The 27433-nt window shown below is 39.2% G+C and overlaps 1 protein-coding gene across 2 annotated transcripts in view; it reads right to left on the bottom strand.

Annotated features, from left to right (window-relative positions):
• The window catches only part of STT3B (STT3 oligosaccharyltransferase complex catalytic subunit B), a 52472-nt gene extending 25075 nt beyond the window's left edge, over nt 1-27397 (bottom strand). The window contains exons 1-4 of one of the 2 annotated variants that reach the window (XM_074839310.1): nt 26884-27397; nt 5233-5341; nt 3225-3512; nt 1683-1748 (exon numbers count right to left, since the gene is read on the bottom strand). In XM_074839310.1, coding sequence (XP_074695411.1) covers nt 1683-1748; nt 3225-3512; nt 5233-5341; nt 26884-27164 — 744 coding nt within the window. In that variant the 5' untranslated portion in view covers nt 27165-27397. The remainder of the gene's footprint in view (nt 1-1682; nt 1749-3224; nt 3513-5232; nt 5342-26883) is intronic. The other variant, XM_074839302.1, reaches the window with a different exon arrangement.
• Between the last annotated feature and the right edge of the window lie 36 nt (nt 27398-27433).

The raw sequence follows: 27433 nt of genomic DNA, 5'->3' as shown, positions 1-27433 counted from the left end.
CTAAGCAAAATGTCTAGAAGGGCATCTTAACAAAACTCTTTCCCAAAGGGAAATATGGTACGTGGAAAGCTACCACCAGAGATGAAATAGGTACACTCTGTAAGCAATAAAATTCTATCATCTAATCACTGAGGCTAAGCTACAGACAAATCTTAACCTTTCACTAGCTGACAGCACTTAAAAGGAAAATAAAAGAAAAACATTAATTTACATTCAAGGACTGAATGTCACGATGATGACATTGACTCCATATGTTGTGTCACCATGGACACTCTAGATCACATCCCCTTCCTCTCATACAATCCCACAGATAAAGACACTAGTCGGACTAAGATGAGAAGAACTTGTTATTTTTCAGCAGTAAGATTGCAAGAGTATTATCTTTTTATCTGCATATTTATGAAGAGCACTTTTAGAGGATCTTGCCAATAAATTGGCACAATATAAAAAAGATTATGGTATATAGATATAACAATTCAAAAACTTACTTGCCTGACTTTACCGCATATAAGTCTGCACCAAACCTACAGGATCTCTTCACTGTGATGCTATATAAACAGCAATGCGGTGTATACAGAAGTAGCTGTTTATTTAATGACTTGGCAAAAAGGAGGACAAACAGGGGAGGAAATAAATGTCCTCTTAACAGGAGATAGCTATCCTCTTTTGGCGACATATACAGGGCTATTATTTGCTATATTAAGAGCAAAAATCTCCCAGAAAACCCAACGAACATTAAAGCTAGAGGAAATCTAGGCAGCATCCAGATAACCTTTGAATTAACCCTGTACTTTAAATTAAGGCATGCAAAACAGTTCATAAGTTCATTTTCCTTGCAAGCCTACTTACCTGACTGTAGAAAAGCAATATTTGAGACCTCAGTCTTAACTGACACCAAGCAATTAACCTGACTGTCCCACCACTGGCTATTTTGAGGTTAATTTATGTTTCATATAGCCACGAAAAAAGATTATCAGTTAGGGGGAAAAAAAGGACCTTTGACTGATTCATACAGGAAAATTCTTCAAGTCTAAGGTTTCAGAAGATGGAGGAGGGAGGAAACCAATTCCCTCCATTTTGCTATTAGTTTTATCTCCTCAATTTTACTACTGTTTTTTCCTTCTGTTAGCCCTGAGGAACAGCTCTGCAATAGCCTCCATTTTCACAGATCAAGAATAAAAAGGGACTTTATGATCATTTAATCTGACATTGAATTAATTCAGCAGTTCTGGTGGTAAGCTTTACTTTAAGACAAATATACCCAAATAAATAGCTTCCAAAGTTATATAAGTGTAACTTTCTCCATAAATTTTAAATATTATTATAGCATTTTAATAATAATGGCACACAGACACAGTATCAAAATTCCACCTTAATTCACCTGCACCAAAACTAAAATCCCACTGAATCAGAGCACCTATTCAAAGCATAGGATAAATTTGTAAGTAAAGTTGTGCTTAAGTTTTTCCAAAAACTGTTTTCAATGTGTTTATTTAAAGACTAATTTTCAAAATATTTATTATGTCTTTTTACTCATCTATTTAAGGTTTTAACAGTAATATGAAGCAACAACTTTATATTATGGCTCAAAGATCAAAATCTCCTTCTTCTGTTCTTTGTCAACATATGGATTATGTAAGCCCTACTCAAATACTTTAGCTATTATATATAAAAAGGCTTACCATGTAAAAGTAGGATAGACAGCAGCAGATTGTCCAAAAGACCGACCCAGTTTTCACAGACTTCACCTTTAAAAATAACCAAGTATTTATGAATGACAAACAAATACTGGACAATATTCCAAAATTTCATTCCAAAACAACTGTCAAGAGCACTTCTTTAGCACATATCAAGTTGTATTTGTATGCTTCTGAGCTGATGTCCATAAAACCAATCCACAAGTGCAATTCAGTCACACACAAAATAGCTTATACCTATCTCTCTAGTTAAAGCAGAGACAGGATGCAATGCAACCCTCTACTTCATGATCTGAGATAGAAAAGTTGTTGCAACACCTCTGTGCTACTTTCTCCAGGACATCAGACCACTTTATAATTCTAAGTGTGGACTACCCATGGCTTACTTTGGCTGGCATCAGAACCAACTCTGCAATTATAGATGAAAGAGCTATTCTGTAATTTTGAAAAACTTGCTTAAGGTTAATGAGAGCATCCAGATACTACTAAAGGCTTAGGAGGATCCATAAACTGGCCCAGGAGAATGATTTTGTCCAAAACTAATGGTGGTGATTGTGGTGTGGGAAAATAGGAATGAAAATCTGACATTAAATAAAGCTAGGAAGTTATCTATAAAACGTATTTGATTCACACATAATTCTACAAGAGTTCATGCAAGCATTATTGCGCTATGCAGTTTAGTTAAATAGGAGTTCCATAAGAACAGGAAACTGCTATCATGTCTCAGCTGTTATAAAGGAACAACATAGGTTGATTCTATTATTATCAAACACAATACACCTTTACAGCTGCAGTTTATTCTAAGTCCAGATATAAAAAACCTGCAGTACTCATGCTGAATAACAATATAGTCACGCTATTTGTGATATTTCCAAAATAGATGCAACAGTCCAGAAAAACTCCAGCTTGCCTAAACTCCTTCATACAAAACTGCAATACAGATGAAATTCTACATACAGATTAAGGAGTGACAGACAAGCCACCCTAGCAAGTAGGTTAATTAGAAGACATCAGACTATTTCTTTTAAGCAGTGTTAGTATCTTGCTCTGGACAGCTTTTGGTATTTAATTTGGATGCTTATGTCAAAGCCCAGACCCTCCATACAGTCAAAAGCTTCTCCAGAAGACAATTCAAAGCACTTTATATTCAGAGTCTACTGCTTTTCACCAGCTAAATAAGGAGGCTGAAGTTTGATGCTTGCATAATTCTAATACCTCCAAATCAAAAAACAGGGACAACCTTTCCATTTGCTTTAAATTCAGACTTCCCATCATTATTATTATTACTACTACTATAGGACACACATATTTCAGTTGAACAGTACTTTTACTCAGCAAACTAAAGAGCGTGATTATGGAGTGGTTCCGATCATGTGACTTCTCAGTACTTGCCTGATCAAGAGCCAAGGGGAAGAGGGATGAGAGGGAGGAAAATAAGAATTCAATGGATTCTAAGAAAAATCAGTCATTTGGTTGGAGGAGGAACCAAAAAACCTTTCCAAAGCAAAAGACTCAGCAATTACTTACCCATAAATAGTATGTGAACTGCAGTGCAAAAATAGCTATGCCTTCATTGTCAAATGATCCTGCTACTGATCGGGATATGTAACCTGGAACTATGGCAATAAAACAGGCAGCTAAAAGCCCTGCTCCCTGGTTCCACAGTTCTCTGGTGAGCAGGAAAGTAGAAATAGCTGTAAGGCCGCTAAAAACTGGTGCTAGGAACACACATACATCTCTTATATGGACTGTCACGTTAAGCATATTTAAAATCCAATGTATAAGGCCTGCTGTCACCATCAGTCCTGGGTATACCTAAAAGGAGGGGAAAAGAAAAAACACCAACCCACTAGGTTATTGCAGAAAACGATCACGGTAGGTTTATTTGCATATAATTTGCAATGAAACAGTCATTTCTTAAGCTGATATAAGCAGTGAGCAGGTAAAGCTAATGGAATTATTTTAATACTACTTTAATCATGTTTTGACAACACTACTGAATATCAGAGCTTTTTAAAATTTTATCCAAATGCTAACAATTACATATAATCCATTCTGTAACTGAATAAACAGCATACAGATAATATCCTATCTTGCCTGACATTTATCATATAATGAGAAGAATGTCGTTAAGGTCTGGAAGCAGAAGCTAAAGTCTGCAAGTGAATTTCAAGCCAGCTAACAGCTTTAAGAAAAAAACAAATCCAAAAACTGTAAGACAAGAAGAAACCCAACATCTCCCAGCCCTACGCCTTTTCCTCCAAAATATACCATGCCACTCTCTCACTTCTTGTTATCCATCAAGAAAGAAAATGTGCATCAACAAGATTTTTTTTTTTAAGCTGAAAAGTTGATAGACAGTCAATTGAATATTATATATTTGCAAGACATCTGTAGACATGTTTGGATATGAAGGATTAAAATAAAGTTTGATAAAATTGAATTAAGATGTCCTCCAGGAAAGGTAGCATAGACTTACACAAATCTATTGAACCCATCATAGGATATTGGAGAACTTTAAAATATTCTTAATAGGAATTCTACCCTCCCACATTTATCAACATTAGAAAAATCAATATGTACTAGAAAAGTTAATAGGTACTTCACCTGCCTTAGTTTCTTCGGAAAGCTAAGAAGGGTCTTGTACTAAATTAAGTTAACAAATGACAGAATGTTCCCCTGCATATATCCTTGAAAGCTGGTTTTCACGATAAACTATTATAACATAATATACCATGTGACTTGCAAAGTAATATATGCAACCAACATTTTGATTCTATTTCCTAAGGGTCTTTACTTCATATAAGACAGTTATGGAAAAAACACATATATATGTTACATAAGAGTCTGAAGGATCTCTAAGATACTAAAACAAATGGTGATCTAGTTGTTACAAAAAACTTCATAAATGCATTTAAATGGTATGTATTATAATTAAAAAGTATTAATGCATTTCAACACATTAAGTAACATGTGGCTGTGTTAGTGTTACTAAAGCTAGTCTATCAATGAATGATATTTGTATTCTGATTTGATAATATTGCTTCATACACCCTTCCTGATACCAATACTACCTACTCTTGATGTTTCATACAGGTGCCCCACTGATTTAATGTCAAAAGGTCTTTTCCCAGTGAAATTCTAATATTTTCTATACACACTCAACATGGGCCATTGGATTAAAAATTGTGCCGTAAGAGATTTTTCCTTTTTTCATTTCATGTACCAGAATTACAGGAGTCACAATACTCTTATTTATTACTATTAGAAGTTCATATGTACGGAAGCAGAACTCAGTTCTGTATTTCTTGTTCACAGTATGCTGTTGGATAAAGACTAAAGCATGCTGACTTACTGACTTAGATCCTGCAGCTAAAAATTAAAAACATCTTGCTATTCCTTCTGCAGCAATTTGACAATTAAAAGCATATTTTATTAAGATTCTCCTTTTATAAATGTAGAATTTATATTGAAAGTTAAAAAAACCTCATAACTTACTGCAAAGTTATCTTTAAGTTATTACTACAATACTTACAGTTCCACCTACTATTCTTCCCAGTGGATACCATGCTCTTTCATCAAACCAATTTAAAAATTCATAAAACCCATGGGATGCAAGATGATGTGTTGATCTATAGTTAAACCTAGAAAGAAATAGAGGAAAAGGGTGGGGGGAAGATTAAAAAAAAATAATAATAAAGAACCTAAGTTTTACACATACCTTAAGTCATCTGTTTTCCAAGACCTAGAAAGTAATTAAACTTTAGCATCTCATTTAGTATATAAGTACAATGGTCCTCTCTAAATCTCAAGAGTTTTAAAGTAAATTACTAAGTTCTCAGTTATGAAACACTGTATTTTCTTCATTTCTACAGTCAGTGCATATACACAGATGAAATGTTACACTTTGTTTTTTTTTCTTGTAATCATTAAGAAGTTTTCTGTCACTCTGACAAACACTCCTGTCATTTTCTGCATTCCTTTTTAAAACTAGTTTTCAAATATATAATCCATCAACCAACTCTTTACCACATCCAGAATACCACTTAAGCAGAATTAAATCATGGAAGATTCAACACAGGACTCCCATTCTGAGACAGGATAGCTACCCACTACATCTACTGCTGCTCTACTTAATGTTACAGGAGGAGAGATGTAATGTAGTAATATGCAGTAATAAGCCCTCCCATGCATACTTTCAGTTCAGTCTTCCACACTGCCCATATACCATTAAAAAACGTCGATGGATTGCCATCAAGGCATTAATCTTCCACTTTTCTGGCACATAACTTCTCCAACTTCTCAAACTTCAGACAGCAAAACCTTTCAACAATTCCAAAGTCCATTAATTCTTAGAATTAGGTATCAGACTGCTGTGAGAAAAACTGCAGTGCATGTTACCCCAAACTGCAACTCTTTCATGATTGTTCAAAAGCCAAACTAACAAGGCTACAGGTACTGATGCTGTGAAGTTTTGTAAAGAAAGTTTAAACTTAGAAAAGCCTAGGTGAACACCACTTCTAGAACAAGCAACACCCACAAACCCAACCCCCCTAATAGATATTGTAATTGGGATTTAAATAATGTAAAAATCATTAAAGAAGTATTAAAGATTATATTCATTAGTTAAATAGCAGTTCAGACAACTAAATGGCATAGGGTAACAGACAACAGGTTAGATGATCAAGCTACCATGAAAGACTTCCAAAGACAGTATTCAAGACTAAAAAAGCTCATGTGCATTTTTCACTTTGTTTATTTTATGAAAGTATCCACTTATATCAGTAACATGCATCACTTCTAACACAAATTTTAAAACTACATCAAAACCTTTCATATATCTAGGATTCCCAAAATACCACAGGTTTACTTTGAACAAGTCATTTCAACAGAACAAAGCTAATGTCATTCAAGACTGTAAGACCCATCAAGTTCCTACTTGTTTAATCAGTACAAGTTCAATATCTGAAGTACAACCACACAGAGGTCATGAGCAGATTTCTTCATCTATGCAGTGAAAGAACAAAAAGAATTGAAATTCAAGTCCAGATGTCAGCAAACTTGCATGTTTCTACTGACTGAACTATCACAGCATCAGTCAAGTGACATTAAAAATAAGTAAATAGAAGAGTGCAGTATTTTCAGGAACACTCCCTTACATGTTAAATAAGCAGTTACACAGGATACACTAACTGATAAAACTGTGGACTTTCAAAACTAATTAGTCATGTTTATATAAGAAAATTCACACAAACATCAGTCATTCTGACCTAGAAATCTTTGTATCAAACAGCAATGTGACATTTGTTTCTAATATGCCTGCAACTATTCCCATTTGACTAGATTTCTAAATATTAATTAATTCTCCAGTTCTGAACTGTCAACTATAATGTGATTTATGAAATGCTGTACCTGTAAAATTAGCCTCTTATCTTAGCGTAGCAAGGTCTGTTGCTAATTTGTTTAGTGCCGAGTGTCTGCAGTATGGTACGAGACAAAGCAGGAGTTCCATATTGCACAGGACACATACAACCCAGCCAGCTACAGACCGGACTTAAAACGCACTGAAAACCCAGTCAATGTTGTTACCCTACAACTTTAAAAATGAAACAAGACAGATATTTACTAACATGGATTACTTTCAAATTTTTAAATCATGACTCAAACTCACAGAGGCTACAAAAGTATGACTAATGTTTACTTTTAGAGCATTAAAAGATTAGTTAAATGAAATAGGCAAGAAGAATACATATTGACATTCTCCTCTTCTCCTCTCCTCCTCACTGACTTCAGAAGGATGTGAACAACTGTCTTGTGCTTCAGCATCATCCCATTAAGTCTAATAAGAATGAATTACCACCCAAAATTGAAATGCAACTTAATAGCATTCTACTTCTACCACTTAAGAGGTAAGAATTTAATCTTCCCTCCCAATGTACTTTTGGAGAGATATAAATCTATTAATCCCTTCTTTCAAAAAGTGATTGATTCTTTTCCCACAAATGAAAGCATGCAGAGACAGCTGGGCATGTCTTTACAGCAGAAAATCTTAGCAATACTATAGGTGCATTAATTTTTCACTGTGAGAAGACCTATAGGTGAGAACAAGAAATAACCTTCTGACACAGAAACAAACACACAAAAAAGCATTTAGAAGCTTAACTACAGCACCTCACTTTGACTTAAAAAAGTGCTCACTTCACCTCCCACTAGGTAACCTGCAAAGAAAAGTAAGTTAAAATGTAAATATAAACATATGCATACATAAGGAGAAGCTTGATGAGGAATGCTGCATATCAAAGCCAGCTTCGGGCATTGACAAAATGAGGGCAATGGGCTGGGCACCAGGCAATAGTATGGTCTAGCAATCATCAGATGCCAGTAGTGTGCTCTGATACCGCTTACCCACTTCATGACGCTCTACTCCTTTAGGGACAAGCCTAAACCTTGTAACACTGTTTCCCTTTTGGCCAAAATGGAGAGCGCCCCTGAGGAACAGTGAGCACCACAAACCATAGTCACACAACCTTCTTACTATCTTGGTATTTTCAAATTGTGTTTGAAATGCAGCACGGTGGTACTGTATTTCTACTGCAGTACTGTCACAGTATCTACAACTATCTTTAAGTTTTATAGGGGTGTTAAACAGCCCTGTGAAGTATCAGAAAAAGTGCTGCTTTGCCTGTGCCCGCATCCTGGCGATTCAGGGGCTGCAACTGAGGGTGGAATTAGAATGGAGACAAGAACAGTCAGTACTGGGTAGGGGTTACATTTCAGGCTTGGGTGTCACTGCCTTCCCCAGTTCTTCCATCTCCAGTAGCAGCAAGAATAGGTGATATTTAGGGGTTCTATCCAACCTTCTTTCTGACTGGATAGACATTAGCTGAGACACAGGAACCAGAGTATGCTGCCAGTTACAGTGTCTAAATAGGATGCGATAGTATGTGTCAGGACCAGACCGAAGAATCCCTTTTCTCCCACCCCCAACTCTCACACCCATCTGATCCTGAGGTATGGGAACTGTGCACCCATCTCCCAAGATTCCCTCTCATCTTCCCCTCATGCCTTTGAAGCAAGTCAATTCGAGACAGACCTGAGAAGAATAAAGAACAAAATTAAGTGAAGTACATGCCTAATTAAGAACTTAACTTGAAAGACTGAAATGAATATTCAACTTCTCAGTTCATGTTGTGAAGAAGATACACACTTGCTAACATTCAGCAGAGAAGATCTCTTACGGACCTGACTAACACCAGTAAGCATTGACTTTTCTTAATTTAGCTGACATTCTAGGAGGAAAAGTGATGCTCTGCTGTTCTCCTTGCCTCTTTCTGTCAGGTCTGTAGTGTGAACTGTCTCATCCTTCGAGGAACTTTAAAGGAATCATCAAACAGTTCTAACTCTTTGTACATTTCAGAATTCAAATTCCTAACCACCAAATTAGGCTGGTATTGTAGTTTGAACCTTTTGGGGGATGCTCTAATGATCACAAAAGCGCTCTATGCATGGTACTGTTAATTTTGTGGCACTACTGGAGATACCTAATATTACAGTTGCTTCAGTAGACAACTGAAGATGAGTTAATAAAGATGCGGTTCTCATTTTCAAAGCATATTTCAATTTCAACATAGAACAGAGCACAAGTAGCAACAGCAAAACAACTGGGTAGTGGCGTTTTTTTTTTTGTAGCAACATTAATTTGGAAAGCTTAACTAGGCAACTTGCAAAATAAAGCCTGTAAAGTTTTCAGGTATATGTTATGTACTGTTAATAGATAATCTTAACTATCTGCTCACCAGCAGATTCACCCAAACTATTGAGCTTGATTTTTATTCCACCCTATGAACTGGTTTTTTGATGACACAAGGTAATGCTGTAAGATGATTAGCTAACGCCAGTCACAGTGATCACTCGCTCTACCCAGGAGCTACAGAATTCTCCAGCACTTCACAGCAACAATCATTGCTATATTTGTACGGAGACATATTCGGCTTTGACATTCCTAAGTTTAGTATTTCCTTAACAAAAGTACTATTTAAGATGAACATTCAAATAAAATTCAGTCTCCTGAGAAAGTACGCACATATAGGAAAAGAGCACACGTACAGCAATGCAAGTATTTCATCCAGATCTTAACAACATTTAAGGCAAATTACACCGATGGCAATGGAGTTCATTTGACCCTCCCACTACAACAGAGTGCAAGATCAGAGTGTTGCTTCCTGTGGGAATGTTGACTGTCTAAACCCCTATCCATTTCATGCTACTATTGCCCCATCATCTAGAATTTTTATCTGGCATTTTATAGTCATCCAAGAATATGTAATCTCCTTACTAGCAGAATCTGTGGAAAATTTTCTAAGCCCGCAATTATAAAGGCTTCTGTTCTCCAAAGTCTTCAGCTGCAGATGCACAAAATTTTCACATCTGCAAACTCAGAAAAATGACATGATACAAACTAACTGTGAACATTACAAGCTATCCGAGCAATTCTAGGAGTCAGTTTTTAATGCAAATGTAGATTACAGAATCAATTCTGCCATACAGCATCTAATTAGAGATGGCAAGTCTAGATTCTTGAAAAAGACAGTTACAGATTGACTCCATATCCGACATATTCTTTGCATCCAAAGGAAGAATTTATTCAGAGCAACGCTTTTATGGAAGATCTAATGAGAAAGTTCAGTAACTTCCACTGAAATGAAGAAACATATATACAGTATTCCATATTAAGTTTTAAAACACCTGCTTGCCTACATATTATACTACAAGCACAACATCCTGAAAGTCTTATTCTGAAGTCTGTATCTACGAATAAGCAATTACCACAATGAGTTTTGCATATGGTTTTTAAAATGGAAGTACAGTACCCCATCAATCACATAATGAATCCAACGCATTACAGCAGTATTTCTCATCATGAAAATGCTTACTTGTGTTGAGTTTATAATCTTGGAAAGCCTGCATGGATGTTTAAACCAGTTTCAACAAATCAGAATTTTGCACCAGCAATACCTGTAGGCAAAAGTACTTATGACAGGTAAAGAGTCTTTCCTACTGCCCACAGCCCAAACCCAAGGTGTTACAGACCTCACAGTAAGAATGGAGAAAATCTACGCTGAGCTCTACATGTATAAGAACCAGCGAGACAGAGGGTGGTACTCTGTTTACCTGAGTCAAAACTGACATAACTGCAAAATGGAAGAGCAACCAAGCAATTTTATTTCAGAAAAATATCATGCTCCTTTCTTTTTAACTTAAGCTGATGTCAGCAGAATGGTTTTATTGGGTCTTAAATCTAATACAAACAGAAAGATATACTGCATGAATTGTCCCCAATTAGTTTATATATAATCAATGTGTCCAAATTCTGTCCACAAATTATGTGTCCAAATTATGTGTCCACAAATCTTTTTTCTGGAATTTCTCGAGGTGCACACCTACCACAATTTTATGTGGAAGATATTATCACTTTGCACACTAAACAGGAGCTTCTGCACCTCACTGGACAACAAACACCCAGGAGTCACAAACACATCAATTCTACCCAGTCTTGCACAAGGGACATGGAACACGTATACACAGTTCTTACTAAAGTTGACTGAAAGATGATTACCATGTCAAGACTGCCAGAAAGAAAAAATAAAAGCTTTGGCTAATGTAGGGTTTAATGTTGTCCTAATTCTGACGCTTTCAGGGAGTTGAATATGGAATTTTTGATGGTTTCGTCTTTATGATTTTATCTCAAAATAGATGGATATGTAATGACTCTTTACATTCTGAGATAAGCTTCAACTAGTATCAAGTACTTAGTGAAAGCTCCCAAGAGTGCCCTATATCTATAGAGGTGCAACTGATCTTTAGGGGTTTTGTTGCAAGTAGAGCCATTTGAAAAGAGAAATACACATCCTGCAAGTTGACTGTCAACCAGAAGTCTCATGTTTGATAAGAGAAATGGCAGCAGTACTATCATTCTGAGTTTCCTCAGGTTCAAAATTGGTCATGGTCCTGCTTTTGATTTCAGATTTCCTAATTCTGAACAAACACACTCACTCAGAAGAATGTGGTGAAGACTCCTTTGTTATACAAAGGACAGTTAATATGCTGACATAATAAAATGGCAGAAAGTTCTGCAGTGATGTGGTCCCCTAACTTCAGAAAAGACGAAAATTCCGAGTCAAAGGAGTTAGAAGTTTCTGTTCCTGGAATCCAGCCGAGCAACTAAACTCCCCATTTGTAATACCATTAGAATAATCCCTGCTGGGGAAGAACAGTAGAAAGCCCAGGCAGAAAAAAAAAGAGCTGGATGGCACAACCAGAAGGACACATATTTTTTTCAGGTCCAACATTCAACCGTGCTCAATGGAAATGCTGAAGGACATCAGAATGGTTAAAGAATAGCCATTAAGAATATCAGAATGTCCCCAATGTGTTTAAGAAGGATTACAGCATTCCTACTGCCACTACTTGGCATGGTATTTTCACTGCCTGCAATAAGATGTCATGCTTAGCAAGTGCTAAAATCAGGAACTGCATGCTGCCAGTAGCTTAATGATATGAAATTCTACAGGGAGTATATACAGTCATTCTAACTTCTTCAGAGAGTCCAGGGCATCTTCAGTATTTTTGCTAAAGAGTTGCAAGCTTTTTAAAGCATTCCATGACCACAGCTTATACTTATCACACAGTATGCCACATCTGAAGCCACGAAGTGCTTCCCATCATCACTGTAGTGGGTGTATATCTGCTGACAGTCTCTGACACCTCTTCTGATGGCTACTGGGCTTCTTCATTACTTTTTTCTGTCTTGCTTTTGAACTATTCCATGTCTCAAGGCAAATTATTAAGAAAAATGTTAGTTTTATCAATTCTAAAAGACATACTTCACCAGTGAAGTCTGCCATTCATAACATTGAACATTTTAGGCCGGAGAAGAAAGCAATGATGACATTTTTCCCTGGGACAGTCAAAATTGCCAAGAAGTTTCAACAATAAGATACAGACAGAATCATTTGAAATTCCTACAGGGGAAAACTGAATGCTCGTTTTCTTCTCTACTGGACATACACTTCATTGCAGACACTACATGATGACTGGCATCAATACTGATGGCAGTATTGGTTCCATATCTTTTGACAACATCAGCTTATTGAGAGGCATCACTTCTCTGCTCAATACAATATTAACTACCACAAACTTAAAAGGCCCTATAGCGTTATGTCTGTTTCTTTCTGAGTGCTACTGGGCTACTCTCTGGTGCATTAATCTTGCATCTTGCAACTCTAAAGGCTTTGCACGAATTCAAGAATATGTTCAAGAAGGATGTTTCTTCTGGATTAAACAAATTCATCTTGTACTTGTTTTTAACATGATGGAGGCTGCTTAACTTCAGGACCTTCTAAGTTAAAGGCTGGTACACAAGGATCTGGTTGTCAGAAAGGAATGCAAAAGGCAATTAGCTGAATAATATACTTTAAGCAGCAAAATATTCTTTCTGTGAAAAATGTGATACTAGAAACCAATGGGCTGAACATGACTGCTTCACAAGAAGTGACTGGGAACAGAGGACAGCTAACTCCCCAGCTACTTTTTCCAGGGTCTTCTACTACAGAACAAAGCAACCTGTAACGCCTAAACAACTATAGTGGACTCTTATTAAACTTATCTCAAACATACTACCTGCTATCCTGTAGCAAGATCTAATATGTACCCAGAAAAGAATACTAGTTTTTGTAATAGTCTGAAATAGAGAGTAAAATATAGGATTTTTCTTATTCATTTCTGGTAGTTCAATTATATTTTAACTATTTGGGAGTATGTGGCACAGTCATCATCTCCATTACATAATAAAGTCATCTATATGCTACAATGCAGTGGCAACTATGGAAGTACTAGCTATCACAAAATGCAGTTGAACAAACTTCACAATCACTTCCCATTAAGTGAAATTTAAGGAATCAGTCTGGACACAAGGCCTGGCAGACCATTTCTACCCTGTAAAATACAAGACATGGTAAAAAATAAACAGGACCCTTAGAAAGTCTCTAGATCCCCAACATCCCATATAGTGTTTAAGCAAATTACAATCTTATTTCTGGCAGAACATTTAAACAGTTATAGCACTGTATGTAGAAGAGCTTTAGCAGAAACTACAGTGTTCAGCCCTCAATAAGCAACAGCCTGTCACTTGAACGTCGGTGTAACATGAGAAAGAGTAGGTCCAGCCAGAATCCGACATTAGATATCAAATCACTCAGTACAGATTATGTCAATGTAGTCTTTTGTTAGCTCACAGAAATTAAAAGAATCTACAGTGTTGTAGTTGCATGTGAGCAGTTTAAGCCAGTTTAGCAAGTTAAAATAAGGTAGTATTTCATCCAATATTCCTTAAATATTTGCTCTTTAATATATCTCTTAATGCACCTGCTATTCTTCCTCCTGCAACTAGCTCGCAGTTACCTGAATTCTCTGACTATGCTTTCTTTCAATTGTCCCTTCCGTACATGGATTATGTTTAGTCCAAGAAGCTGGACCTCTCATAGTGCACCTGTTCAGCTCCATCTGTTGCAATACTGACTTACTGACTTTTTACTACAATGAATGCTGAAAAAATAAAAATTGATATTTCAGAGTAGATAATACAAAGCGTCATCAGAGCAGAAACAGACAGTCTATCTAACTTGAACAATTTCTGTCCAGTGATTGAGGGCATGTTAAAGACCTAATTTTATCTAACTTAAATGTGTCTGTTCAAATTCTGTTTAACCCTTCAGTAACCTGGCATAGACAGACACAAATACTGCATTCATCAGGCATATAGCAGGGATCAGGCAATTTTCCGCTGTGGGTATGTACATATATAGATATACACATATACTACCTGCAGAAAAAAAGCCAAACAATACGTCCAGGGTTTGCAGACAGACATCTGTTTAGAGACAGATCTAATTATGCCCTAATCAGATTAAGCTGAAAAGAAAGACAGGAATACAGCCCAAAGTGCAAAAGGAGGGGGAGGATTCACAACTCCAGGATACCTTGTACTGAATTACACACCCCAATTTAACTGTGGCAGTCATCCTTCAACTGACCTTTGCTAGTTAAAAGGAGTGCAGAACCACTCCTAATCCACTTCTGTGCACAAATCAAATTAGCTTGAATCACAGCTAAAAAGCACACCACTCTAAAGATGATCTAAACTATTTCACCCGATTTTTCTCTGAAGCAGATTAGGAGTACTCACATGATCTATTAATACAGTCCAACAGAAGGGATGGTGGCCTCCAGCTGAGGGTAGAAAGACCTCCAGCTGTTTGCAAAGTGACTGCATAGTCTCACACCAGAGGAAATTGGTGTGGGAATAGGATGTCACAAAATAAACAAAGACCAGGAAAGTAGATGACAACAGAACGTGGTCTTCAGCCTTTCCTACAATACACAGACTGGAGTTTATCTTTCTAACTATACTTTGCATTCTTGAACCACTTTCAATGTCTGATTTATTCTGAAATAAGTATGGCAAGCAGAATTTAAAATCAGTTATCCACTATATTTATTTTATAACTTTCATACTGTTTCAAATAAGTCTTAAATAAATAAAAAACCAACAAATTTTCACTGATTTTAATCCAACCTGTTAAGAATTGTACTTGATGTTTACCAATGTTTCTTTAAGGACTGTGCACAAGAAACACAAAAATGTAATAACAAAACATTACTTGCTTTTTATTAGGTATCCTCACAGCAACACTACAGATTAAGTGTACTGCAGTGACTACAGTGCTCAACATTTAAGACAGTATTGATAATTAGTATTAAATTTGTCCCATGTACAATGTGAAATTAAAGTTACATGTTTGTTTTCTCATTACGTGATGGAATTTCTAGTATTGCTTAATCTTACTATATTGTAGCTATCAAACTATTTCATTGTGCTCCTCTGTCACTTTAGTAAAATCCAATTCATGCTTGGAAGCGACTGTAAAGGGGCTTTTAAAAAAGAAGAAAATACAATAAAAATGGGGAGGTGGGAGAACACTCTTAAGATGAGCTAGGCTTAATTAAACACACACATGCTTTGAAGCTGTGATGCCTTTCTGCTACAACAGACTACACCAACCATTGCCTCATCTATCCTATGTCCAGAAGCACGTCCTTTCCAAAACCCATCACCTCCTTGACCAGCTGGCTACATTAGTACACAGTTTGATAGCTACAGTCCTTCTGTCTTATATTAATGAACAGTAAAAGTGGTGAGTTTAATTTCTAATGTCACTTTATTAAATAACAAGTACTGACTTGAGGTACCATGCCTTCCCCTTCTGTCCCATTGCCACACGAAACAGCGCAAGGTAAAATGAACATCTGGTTGCCCATGAAAGGGAATGGGGAAAGGCGGATACTAAAGCAAGCTGATCAGTTGCAGTTCAGGCAGGGTTGAAAAGAGGTGTATTGCAGAGGATACGTGAGAGTTGTTGGGAAGGACCTAGCAGAAGTTCTCAAGGGATAGTTCTTAGGTCACATAATCCTAAATCTTTTCTCTCCTCGCTCTCCAGACATGAATTAAATTGGCCTGTTCCAGGACCTTTCACGCTTCAATCCCCACCAGACCATGTGCCCTCTCAACTCTCTCTCCACAAATGCGCATTTAAATTAGAAAACTAGAGTTAGCCTTTCTGATTCAGAAAAGGGACTCGGCTCTAGATCCCCAACATCCCATATAACCACTTAAGCAATGACAATCTTATTTCTGGCAGAACTTTTAAACAGTTAGAGCACAGTAGAAGAGCTTTAGCAGAAACTAAATGATCTTCACCCCTCAATAACCCATGACCTGTTGCTCAGAGAACTCATGGATACCGGAGATCGGATCAGGGTACAAGATGTTCCAATACAGTAGCTCACTGGCAAAGGGGAGTTTCCCTCTCCTTGCACCCAGCTGTAGGTACCAACACCTGTGCTTACCAGATCTCTGTGAGCTGCCTTAACCTGTTAACACAGCAGAAAACTATCCCAGGAAATGTCCAACAGATGATGGGACATTTAGGAGAACTGCTCCCCTTGACTGGATGCAAATAAGGCCAATTTATACTGGTGAAGACAAGCTTAGCAGCACCTTGTCATATTGTAGATATTCAGCCAGGCTTTACTCCAATCACCACGAACTGCCATCTTATAAGCCACAGCAGCTTCCTGGAGGTTCCTGAAGGAACCTTTGGAATCATCTTCCATGTGCTTTCCAACACACAAATGATATCCATGGCTACTCCAGCACAGCATATTAGATACTGAGATAGAAAACAACACTGCTTAACTTCCCAGGTAAAAGTACCATTCAACTAAGATGTAAAACTGTTCTGTGGCTTTTTCTTCTTAAAGATAGCTCTGAAACATTAGGTTAATGGTTGGACTAGGTCATCTTCAAGGTCTTTTCCAACCTAGATGATTCTGTGAAAGAAGACAGCAGGTGGCACTGTATGGAACACACTATCCCAAAGCAAAACCACAATGCACATAGGTAAGAATGTTGTGTTGAAACTAGAGTATGGTGGAAGCATAAGGAAAAAGGGACCCTGAAGCTGACTTTCTAAAGCAAAGGCAAGAAAATAAAATGCAGTGATGAAATAATTGCAAGCATGACATATCTGATACAAAACATACCACCCAGTCTTGTCCCAAGCAAAAATTGGACTTTACCGTGGGAGGGCAGGGCGAGCATTAGTGAAGCAGTGGTGGATTACAAAATTAAAGCACTAAAAATACCTTGGTTCCTGAACATGTTTAGCGATAGGAGAAAAATTACATTTGTCATCACTAGCTGACCCAAGATATCACAAATTAAGATACTGCTGCAAATGTTTAAGGTAGTCCGTCCAGTGTCAAAATCCATTTTGTATTTGGCAAATGAAAGACTAAAACTGTTACAGAGTAAAATGAATTGTGAAACATATGCAACAGTTTTTCAAATATTACTTCAGACATTTGACATTAGAGAAATCATTCTAGTCAGCTGTGTAAGATAAAATAGTTAAAATACAGTAGCATTACACAACTTCTTGGAAAACTCAAACACTGCATTGGCCTTCATGACTCTTCTTCTACAATAAACTGAGCCAAAGAGATGCCGGTTTACTTCAGTTGTTAATATAATAATGTCAAAGCTCCAAGTTTGTTTCACTGACTCTCTAAATTAGAAGAATTGTAACTTTAAGGCATTTTATCTATTGCCAGAGAAAGAATTAAAGGCATTTTAAAGGCCTTTAATATCCAAATTATAAACTTTAAGTATTTCAACACTGAAGATGAAACTCTCTTTTTCAAGATATACATTCCAAACAGTATTTATGAAATTTTAAGTTATTCACCTGAACTTCCAAATGCTGCTTGGGATAAGCTTAGAATAGGAAGGAAGCACATTCAACATATGCAACAGACTACAGAAAAAAAAAGCTTGATAAACAAAAAAAAGTATTCAGGACAAGTAGGCTTGTTCTATTATGTTTTGCTTCTGCATCAAGAAAATACATTGCTCTATTTTCAAATCCTCTGGCTATAGCCCACAAGTATTCTGTTCAACAGGTACTTTCCATACCTAGCTTTCCTTAAAATATCCTTCTATTCGGAAGATAGGAATAAAATCACACTCTTTGGATTTAAAGAAGCTGGCTACTACTTACAGCATAACAATCTCAAAAAATGAATGCAGAGACTGAAAAAAATAAAGCAAAAGAACTCACAAAATGTAGGCTGCCCAGCCACGTGTGCTAGAACAGTTTAAAATTACATAATTACATGCTATTTTTCCCTTCTGCAAAATCCATTTACTGTTCAACAGGATAGATGATGCCCATGCATATAGTGAGCCACTCTTTTTAAAATAAATGTAAATAATACCATGTAAAACAGTCTAGAAAATAACAGCAATTCCATTAAGAACACCACCAAAAATCAATAATCAAACCAAACTCACATGCTCAGTTGCAATGTAGTTTCCTAGAGGGTTTTTTTGTTTTAAGTGTGGAAAGTTTTGAAATGGTGTTCTGCAATTCTGTCTTCATGGATTATCAGCTGAACAGAATTCCAATGTGCTCTTTACCTAATAAACTAACATAACCCATATAAATCAACTGCCATAGAAAATGGTATGATAAGCACTGTAACACCCGGAAGTAATCATCATTACAGTCCACATACCCCAGTCATTTATATTGGACAGGCGCTGTAAAAAGTAACATATGATACTGGACTTGGGTCTCCCATAGCAGACAGTTTAAATACCGTTTCCTGCTCTCAGAAGCACTCATGTACACTCAGTCATTCCTTGTTTAAAATAGGCCGTTTCTTTTTCTAAGGCACAGGGATATTGCCTCACTTAATAGCAAGAACTTTTGAAGTATAGGAAGCATTTAATTCTCCATATGCCAAAGGAGCTTTTACCCTGGGAAAGCAGCAGTAAGTTGAGAAATACAGAAGCTGATCTATTTTGTTTGTATCTGTATCCTTAAATTCATTCCTTGGGCTGCTTCAACTTATGTAAGGTGTGGTACAGCATTAGGGTCAATTTCATGGTACCTCGCTAGCCCAGACCTACCAGCTACCCACATTAAAAATACCTCAGCTTGATTCCCAGCAACAGCTCTGATAAAGATCACGAGCTCTGCTCAGCTACGGGGCTGGAAATGAAGTCTATCCGTTGGACATACTACGAAATTTACTGCAGATGTAAAGCACAGAAAGACTCTAGCAATACTTGTCCTAAATTCACTTTGTTCTCCAAGCAAGTGGTAAGACTGATGGTGAGGAAAAGTTTTGCTAAAGGAGTTAATAAAAACACCTGCACATGCCCTACTACAGGGTGCAGGCTCCACAGGCTCTGAAAGCAGCAGCTTTAATGGTTCTGCTAAGTAGAAAGAAGCCCTCAGGATTAGCCCTAAATGTCAGTACAAATGTACCTCAAAGGACTTGCAAGAACAAATTTTCAAAAATTAAGGAGGAAACTGCAGCACACACACAGATAGACATTAGATGGGAAATAACCTGACTGTATCAGAACAGATCCTTGTAGAACAGCAAAGACATCTCCCTAAACCCAGACTATCCCCAACCCATCTGAAAACTATTAGTACCTACAAGATTTTGAATTTTCCTGCTAGGTTCAAAATTTTTATTCTCCCCTTCCCCCACCAGTACAACATGAGACAGATTTAAAAACATGAGGATTCGGATTACAGACTGCCAAAACCAGAGACTATTAGCAAGAGAATTATGATAGGAAGCAAAAGGTAACCTTTATAAACGACCCCTAACCCTATGTAGTCAAATTATATTTCTGTTTAAAAAACAGAACATCCTAAGCTGCTCAAATAATAGGGTATCTGCCAAGGAAAGTCCATTCAAGGATTTTCATCACAGCATTTGCTCTAGTTAGTCAAGTGTTTGTGCATATTTGCTGAAGACTGTTTAAAAAAAGAATCATGGCATGAAAAGCTAAACTTGCTGGTTCAGTTTGACCCAGCCTACATAAAAATTCCGATACATTTTCCTTTTCAAGTTTCATTCTGCTACCAACAAATCAATAAAAGGGTCAACACTTCGCAAGCATTCTGTCTCACCTCCTATGTTTTCCAAAAGACGACTGTAGGGATAGTCTCTGTACTCAACCATACTCTGCACATGTTTTATGAACACTACCCTCCTACCCTCTCATACTGCACCTGCATGAAGTCCGATGAGGTTTTTACTCCCATTAAAAGTTGTGCAAGTGAGGAAAAAAAAAACTCAAACCTGCTAAGTAAAGATGGTAGAAAATGATAGTAGAGATGGACCAGACGTTTGACTCTTACAGGAATGTTATTTTATGAGGCCACATAGTGAACTGCTTTTCAGCTGCATCAGTCTAACTGATCAAATCTAGTCTGAAGTCTCCCCACTCACAAAGCGTAGTCCCTGCTATGCCTTCAACTCTGGCCAATGTTCTTTCCTCAGACTATCCTCCTTTCATTAAATTTCTAATATTTACCTATTTCTGCAATTTCCTAAGCAGTAAAGAAGTTCAGTACAGTCAACTGTACGTCTTGACTGTTAACACTGTATGAACCATCTAGAAAAGTTTATTTAGCCTCAAAACAGCACCCTCCAAGTATCTAAACAAGGAAAAGCTGTTCACGTCCCTGGACATACAGGATTTACAATCTAAAAAGCCCCAAAAGCCAGAGACTGCCCTGTGCTAACAGAGTTCCCCAGCCCATATCATAGTGCAGTAGAAATGATCAAAAAATGCCTGATCTGGACCTTCCTCATTAAAACAGGGGGGGAAGGGGAAGATACCTGGCAGGCTATTCTCCAAGAACATAAAAATCTCTAAACTTGCCCTTCAGGAACACACAGACACTGCTAAATCAGATTTGGAGACTATGCTAGAATATTTTTCCTACGATAATGAAATGGCAGAAATGAGTTTGAGCTATCTGGCTACCTGAAAGCCTGCTAAAATTATTAGTATTACTAGAGTATAAACAACTTTTATAATTCAAATGTAATGTCTGTATCTTACATTTAGAAAAAAGTCACAAAATACTTAATCCAGCTGTCCATTAACAGTAAGTACACAATCTTTTAAAATATATTTCAACAAAATAGAAATAGAGTACTTCTCATTTCATAGAATCAAAAAGCTTGTGAATGAAGATACTGTAGTAAGTTTTAACATGAATCTCATGACATCTGCAACATCTCAAAACCAATCCAAAGTGATTATATTCAAACTGGATTGGAATCAAATGCTTTTGCGAAGTCTGGAAGTTGTCGAAGATTATAAACAAAAGGAAGTGTCTGGGAAAAGAGCCCTAAGGTGTGTGGGAAATGTTTCCTAACCAGATCCACATTTGTGGACTCACCTTCAACAAGCTTATGTGATGGGTTGAAAGCCCCCAGAAAGATAGCAGTTTGGAGATGACAGTGGCTGCCACCCTCAAGAACACATTTATTATGCAATCTGCTGTCTGTTTGCCCAGCAAGAAGAGTCACTAGCAGGCAAGCAATGGCCAGATGAAGTATCTGGGTGGGTCACACTTGACCATAGTCTACTGACTGAGCATTGTTAGTTGAGATTAATCAACACTATTTACATTTACATTAATTTTTTTCCCCACTTATGAACACCAGTTTAAAGGTACTCCCATTCACTGCTGCATACCCCTTCTTCTGTCACTCCTGTTGCTCCAGTGTCTTAACATGCTCTGTTTTTAAATGCATACATGTCTCCACCCTATCACTTAATCCCAGTTTACCCTCTAAAATCAGTTGCTATTTACATTCCCTACCAACATTCATATTTCTTCCTCAAAAATGAGAAATTAAGACTGCAATATGAAAACCCATGATAGGCAAGTTCAGGGAACTAAAATGTTACAATTTACCTCATTGAATCAACTCACCATGACTGGTTTAGAGCAAGGACAAACTAAAAAGCAGGACCACAACAGCGGGTGACAGAGAAGAACTCCTACTCCAAAAGGCAACCGTTGGATCAGCTAACTACAACACAAACCCACAACCTTATTCAAATCAGTACATTTACACAACCTCCAGTGTTCAATCATTCTCATACAGCACTTCTAATGTTCACTTGAGTCACACTTTGTATTTAATGAAGCTTTCGTATCATATTTATAGGTGTCAAGTTTTCATTAATGAAAAAAAAGTTCATAAGAGCTCAAGAACCCATCTAGCAAACATGATTTGAGCCTAGCAAAACCTGTCTTTTTGGCTGTGCCCAAGATAAAACTACTAACTTCCTTTAACCTGTCTGCCTCTGAAATGCAAGCAATGACACTGACCTTCTGTTTATTTTCACCAGGTCATCCCCATTCACCAAAGTCCACTAATGGTAGATGACTGTATCAGTGAAAAGAAAGTGGACTGCTACCATAGATATATAAAACCCATACTTCTGCCTAGCACAATTACGTTAGTGAGGTATGATAAACAATGGTCACCCTGATGACAGTTAAAAAGCTGGTGGTTTGAGTAATCAATGATGTCGGTTTGGAAGAAGCAAAAATGTATATGAGACTGTGGTAGTGCTGCTCAGTACCAGGAATTGTTGGCAGGACAGTAGGAGACAACATTCCTGGCAGCAGTAGGTAGGCAAATGTAAGTGACAAAGATTGCACTGGTGCTCCATCCTGCACATGCAAACTGGTACAGAGAAGGTCTCATGCTCAGACACAGGAGCTTCTGCATTCCAGTTTAAGCCAGCTTTCACTCCTAAAGTAACTGGTGTTAATCTGGTGTTTAGTAAGCTGTTAACTTTCTCAGGGAAAGACAAAAGTTTGATCTAATGTCATGGGATATGATTAATGATTCAGATACAGTTGTCACACGTGTGACTTAATGGTGAGAACTGTGCAAACAGAACGAATGTCCCTGTTTTGATAGCACTCCCTGAAGACTACTGATGTACCAAAGGTTGTTACTGTTTAGTTAGTAGCAGTATCAGGATGCAACAGTCTTAAATGTATACATATACACATACGTATAGATTATTAGGTATATATATGATACTAGCAGCCAAATGAAATAGCACATGGGCATGCTGGAGCTGTACGTTAGACAAACCAGGGCACAGAAAAGTAGTCCGTGTTCGAGTACTCCATAATTTTGGTTGCCTTGGTTCAGCAGCCATGCTGGCATTTAAGGCAACACCTGACAGAAAGAATGACCCCACTTGACATCCCAGTTAAACATGTACTTTCACAAAAAGCTTTCACTGTGCACTTGTACGTACGTAACACAGAAATTATGCTTTTGGTCCATCCAACTGATGAACCAAATTTCAGCCATGAAACCCGTCCATCCCAATGTACCATCCCTGTCCATATTTCAAGTCCTTGGCCTGGTAACAAAATCCTGAAGTTAAATGCCGGAGTCCTGTCAGTAGCACAGCTTAAAGTCAATGCTGACTGACTTCATGGATTGGCTCACCTGACCAAGAAGCTGTCAAAAAGTACACACATTTTTCAAAGTCTTTGGACTAGCTCGAGTATGGAAAATAAACAAGACAGGAGAAATAAACCAAAATAAAGTGGCAATACTATACAAAAGAGGCATTTAGTGTGGAAAAAAACAGTAATCCTAGTAACGACGAATAGGTTACAAGTTTGTAAGTGCCAATATGGAATTGGATTATAATGGAGACCAAAAGCTGTCCTTTCTCTACTGCCTTGGCCTACTGTTCTACCTAAGGGTAATTTCTGGAAGAAATGCCAACTGGAGTAAGTCTCAGAAGCTAATTTTACAAAACCAGCAAACCTTCCCCCCCGCCCCCCCTCAATCAAAACCTAACTTTACTGTCAGAAATGCAGCTTGAAAGGCATGTTAGGAAAAAAGTGGTATTTGATTCAATTAATATGTAGAAAACCCATGGCAAATCTCCCTTTCTTTCCACCTCAGATCTCCTACAGTTATGTCCATACCAGAAAACTGGATTCTAAGTAAATGAGAAAGCCTTCTACACCTTAGAGGCAACAATATTCTTCCATTCAAAAGAATAACTGATTTATCTAATACTCCTCATTTTATCAAATAAACCTCAGCTTCCTCTCTTGATCACAAAACGAATACTAGAGAAAAGGTGACTTATCCACATATTGCAAGATATCCTATGCAAGCTTGACAGAAAAAGCCAAAAGAAAACTATGGAACTGTTCCACCAACAAAGACTATGGTCCCTCTGTCCTGGAAAAAAAAAAAAAAAAAAAAATCCAGTTTACCTGGACAATCTGCTAAAGAAGTGGTTAAAAAAAATAAAAATAGAGCACTGCTTCTAATCTCTTCTCATAAGCTCCTTTCCCACATTAGATTCAGACTTGTAAGAACCTTACACCTGTGAAAAACCTTTCCTACCTAGCCACTCAACAGTATTTAGGAGCAACATAATTTTTTACTCTTTCCACCAATATTGCTGCTGCAATAAAGCCCTTTGTTTTTCTCAGTTTCTACCATTTTAGGTTCTCTTTCCTACTAATTAACTTAAGTGCATTTGCCTCTACCATTTCTGGCATGCAGCAACATGACACTGGCATGATTCTTGACATTTCAACTGCTTCTCACAGACCTGCATTAAAATCAATGAGTTTTGTCAACTTCATCTATTCTCTAATTAGCAAAGGTACATACGGCAGCAATGCCTTCTGTTTGTATACTAAGGAAGATGACTTTGCATCAACTTACACATTGCTTAAACCAGAAGTTCATCTTTACAGCCATATCACTACTATGAATTTAACTCCCATAACACCTTTATAAATGTCCTTTTAAGGCTTAATAACAAAAGTTATGCAACTTGACACGGTAAAATTTCCATTTATCCAACAAGGATGAGCCTTGATTATAAAAATCAAATAAAGTTGTACAAAAATGTAGGTTGTATGCTTAAAAAAAAGTTTCCTCCGTGATAGAAAGGCAAGTCTTTTTGCTTAAATTTAGACTAGAAGAGCCTGAGAACTACTCCACAGGATTCAACCCCAGGTTCATAGTCTCACTGCAGATGTGTTTAACTATGCTCCCCTCGCTGTTAACTTTATTAATTGAAAGTTTGCATTCCTTCCATTCATTTGTGTTTGCAGAAAAACACTTAAATTATGGGCAATTACTTGATGTTTTGAAGATATTTTGAGATATTTGGCTTTCACATCACAAAGCCTGTATTACTTCAGACAGCATTTAAAAACAAAGCAATTCCTTGTTCTCTATCCACTATTCTGAGCCATGATTTGTGAATGGATTACACTGGGAGGGGGGCGGGGGGGGGGAGCGAGGGGGGGAAAAACAACCAGAAAAGAGGAAGTTGTGCTTTTGAAACTATCGAAGTAGAGTGCATGCTTTGCAGATTAAGTACAATTTCAGTAACAATTTTAGATTAAGTTTAACCCGGAGTATCTAACCGTGCATTTCAAAATGAAGCATCTCCTTCCTTCACGTGATTAACAATAAGACCAGAGACATAAAATTTCAAATTAAAAACGGAGAATTCGTTATTCTAAAGTCATCTGCCCTACTGAAAGTTCTAAAAAGGCCACGGATTCCTAGGATGAAATCGCCACTAATATAAGAATTCATTGTCACGTTTTTGCATTAAAAAACTGCCCCACAAGTCCCGTCATCTTTCCCTTCGCCTTGCCGCAAGGAACGAGTGCAGCATTTCTTGATCTTATACATAAAATGGTTTCAGTACCCTCCAACAGGGAAAAGAACAGACAGCTTCTACAGGAGGGAAGGCAATCTTTAGAAAAATCAAGATGCGTGGGAAACGGCAAAAGTCCTTGGGCTGAGAAACGCAGCTTTGAAACACCTGGCAGTAAATCAATGTCACCCATTTCACTATAATCCCTCAAGTCACTTTTATGAAGATTACTTCCTGCAGTGCATTCCTCGCCCTCCTCCCTCCCCGGCCGACAAGGGCTCTAGGAAGGAGCCCTCCGAGACGCCGCACCGCACATCTGGAGACCAACCCCGCGGCAGAAGGGCCCGGGGGTCGCTCACGTTTGGCACGGCTGTTTCACTACGACGGCGGCCGCCGGAGCCCCCGACTCCTGCCCGGCACTCCGCCTCCCTGCCAGCGCCACAACTTTCCCCCTGTCCCCGGCAGCGCGTCCTGCCGCAACTCCGCCGCCTCCAGCCCGCGCAACTCCAACGGGTCCGGGGGAGCAGCCGCCCCCCAGCCCCCGAGGTCCCCGCCGCCGCCCCGCGGGGACACCGAAGTGCCCGGCGCCGCCGCTCCCCTCCCTCCCCCCGCCCGCCCGCCCCTCTCGCCTGTCCCCACACACCGCGACCCCTCGGGCTCCCTCCGACCTGCCACAGCGTGTCCCGTCCGCGCCGCCTCCCTCCCCCTCTGCCTCCCTCCCTCCCTCCCCGCCGGGGCGGCCGCGGCTCTCGGCTCCCTCCGCCCGGCAGCCGGAGGAACAGGCAGGGCGCAAGTTCGCGAAGTGGCGGAGCCGGGGGTAGGCGGCGGGGGCCTCCCGTCGTCCCCGCGGCCGCGGCGGGGGAAGCCTACGGGGCGCCCCCCCCTCCCCTCTCTACCGCCGGGGCTCCCGGCGCGGCGCAGCCGGCTGAGGCGCGCCCCGTGAGGGGGCGGCTTTCCCGCCTGCCCGTCCCGTCCCGTCCGGCGGCGGCGGCGGGGACTCACCAGGGGTCGAACTCGTGGATGATGCTCTCGAAGCGGATGACGGCGAAGAGCCGGGAGCTGAAGCCGGCCAGCCAGGCCAGGAAGAGGATGGTGAAGGAGAGGAGCGACTGCCAGCCCGCCGGCTGCGACAGGCCCCCCGACAGGCCGCCTCCGCCCGCCGGGGGGCCGCCGGCAGCCGCCGCCGCCGCGCCGCCGCCGCCCGCCCCAGCGCGGCTGTTGAGCAGCGCCACGGAGTTGGCGGCGGGTTTGTGCTTGTTGTCGGGGGCCGAGTGCTCCGCCATGTTGTACCCGGGGCTCCCTCGCAGCCTCTCCGCCTGGCGCGTGCGGGGAGGAGGCGGAGGAGGGGTGGGGGAGGGAGCGGGAGGAAGGGCGGGGGGCGGGAGGCGCGGCAGGGGAGGGGAGGGGAGGGGAGGGGACGGGAGAGGAGGGGACGGGACGGGACGGGAGGGGCGGAGCCGCCCGCTCCCTCCGCGGTGCTCACTGACTCTCCTCGCGCCGCTGGGCTCTGCCTCCCGCCACCGCCGTCACCATCCCAGTGCAGCGCGGGGCG

The sequence above is a fragment of the Strix aluco genome, chromosome 1, assembly GCF_031877795.1.
Source record: "Strix aluco isolate bStrAlu1 chromosome 1, bStrAlu1.hap1, whole genome shotgun sequence".
Taxonomy (NCBI): domain Eukaryota; kingdom Metazoa; phylum Chordata; class Aves; order Strigiformes; family Strigidae; genus Strix; species Strix aluco.
This window is presented reverse-complemented; position numbering and strand designations above follow the sequence as displayed.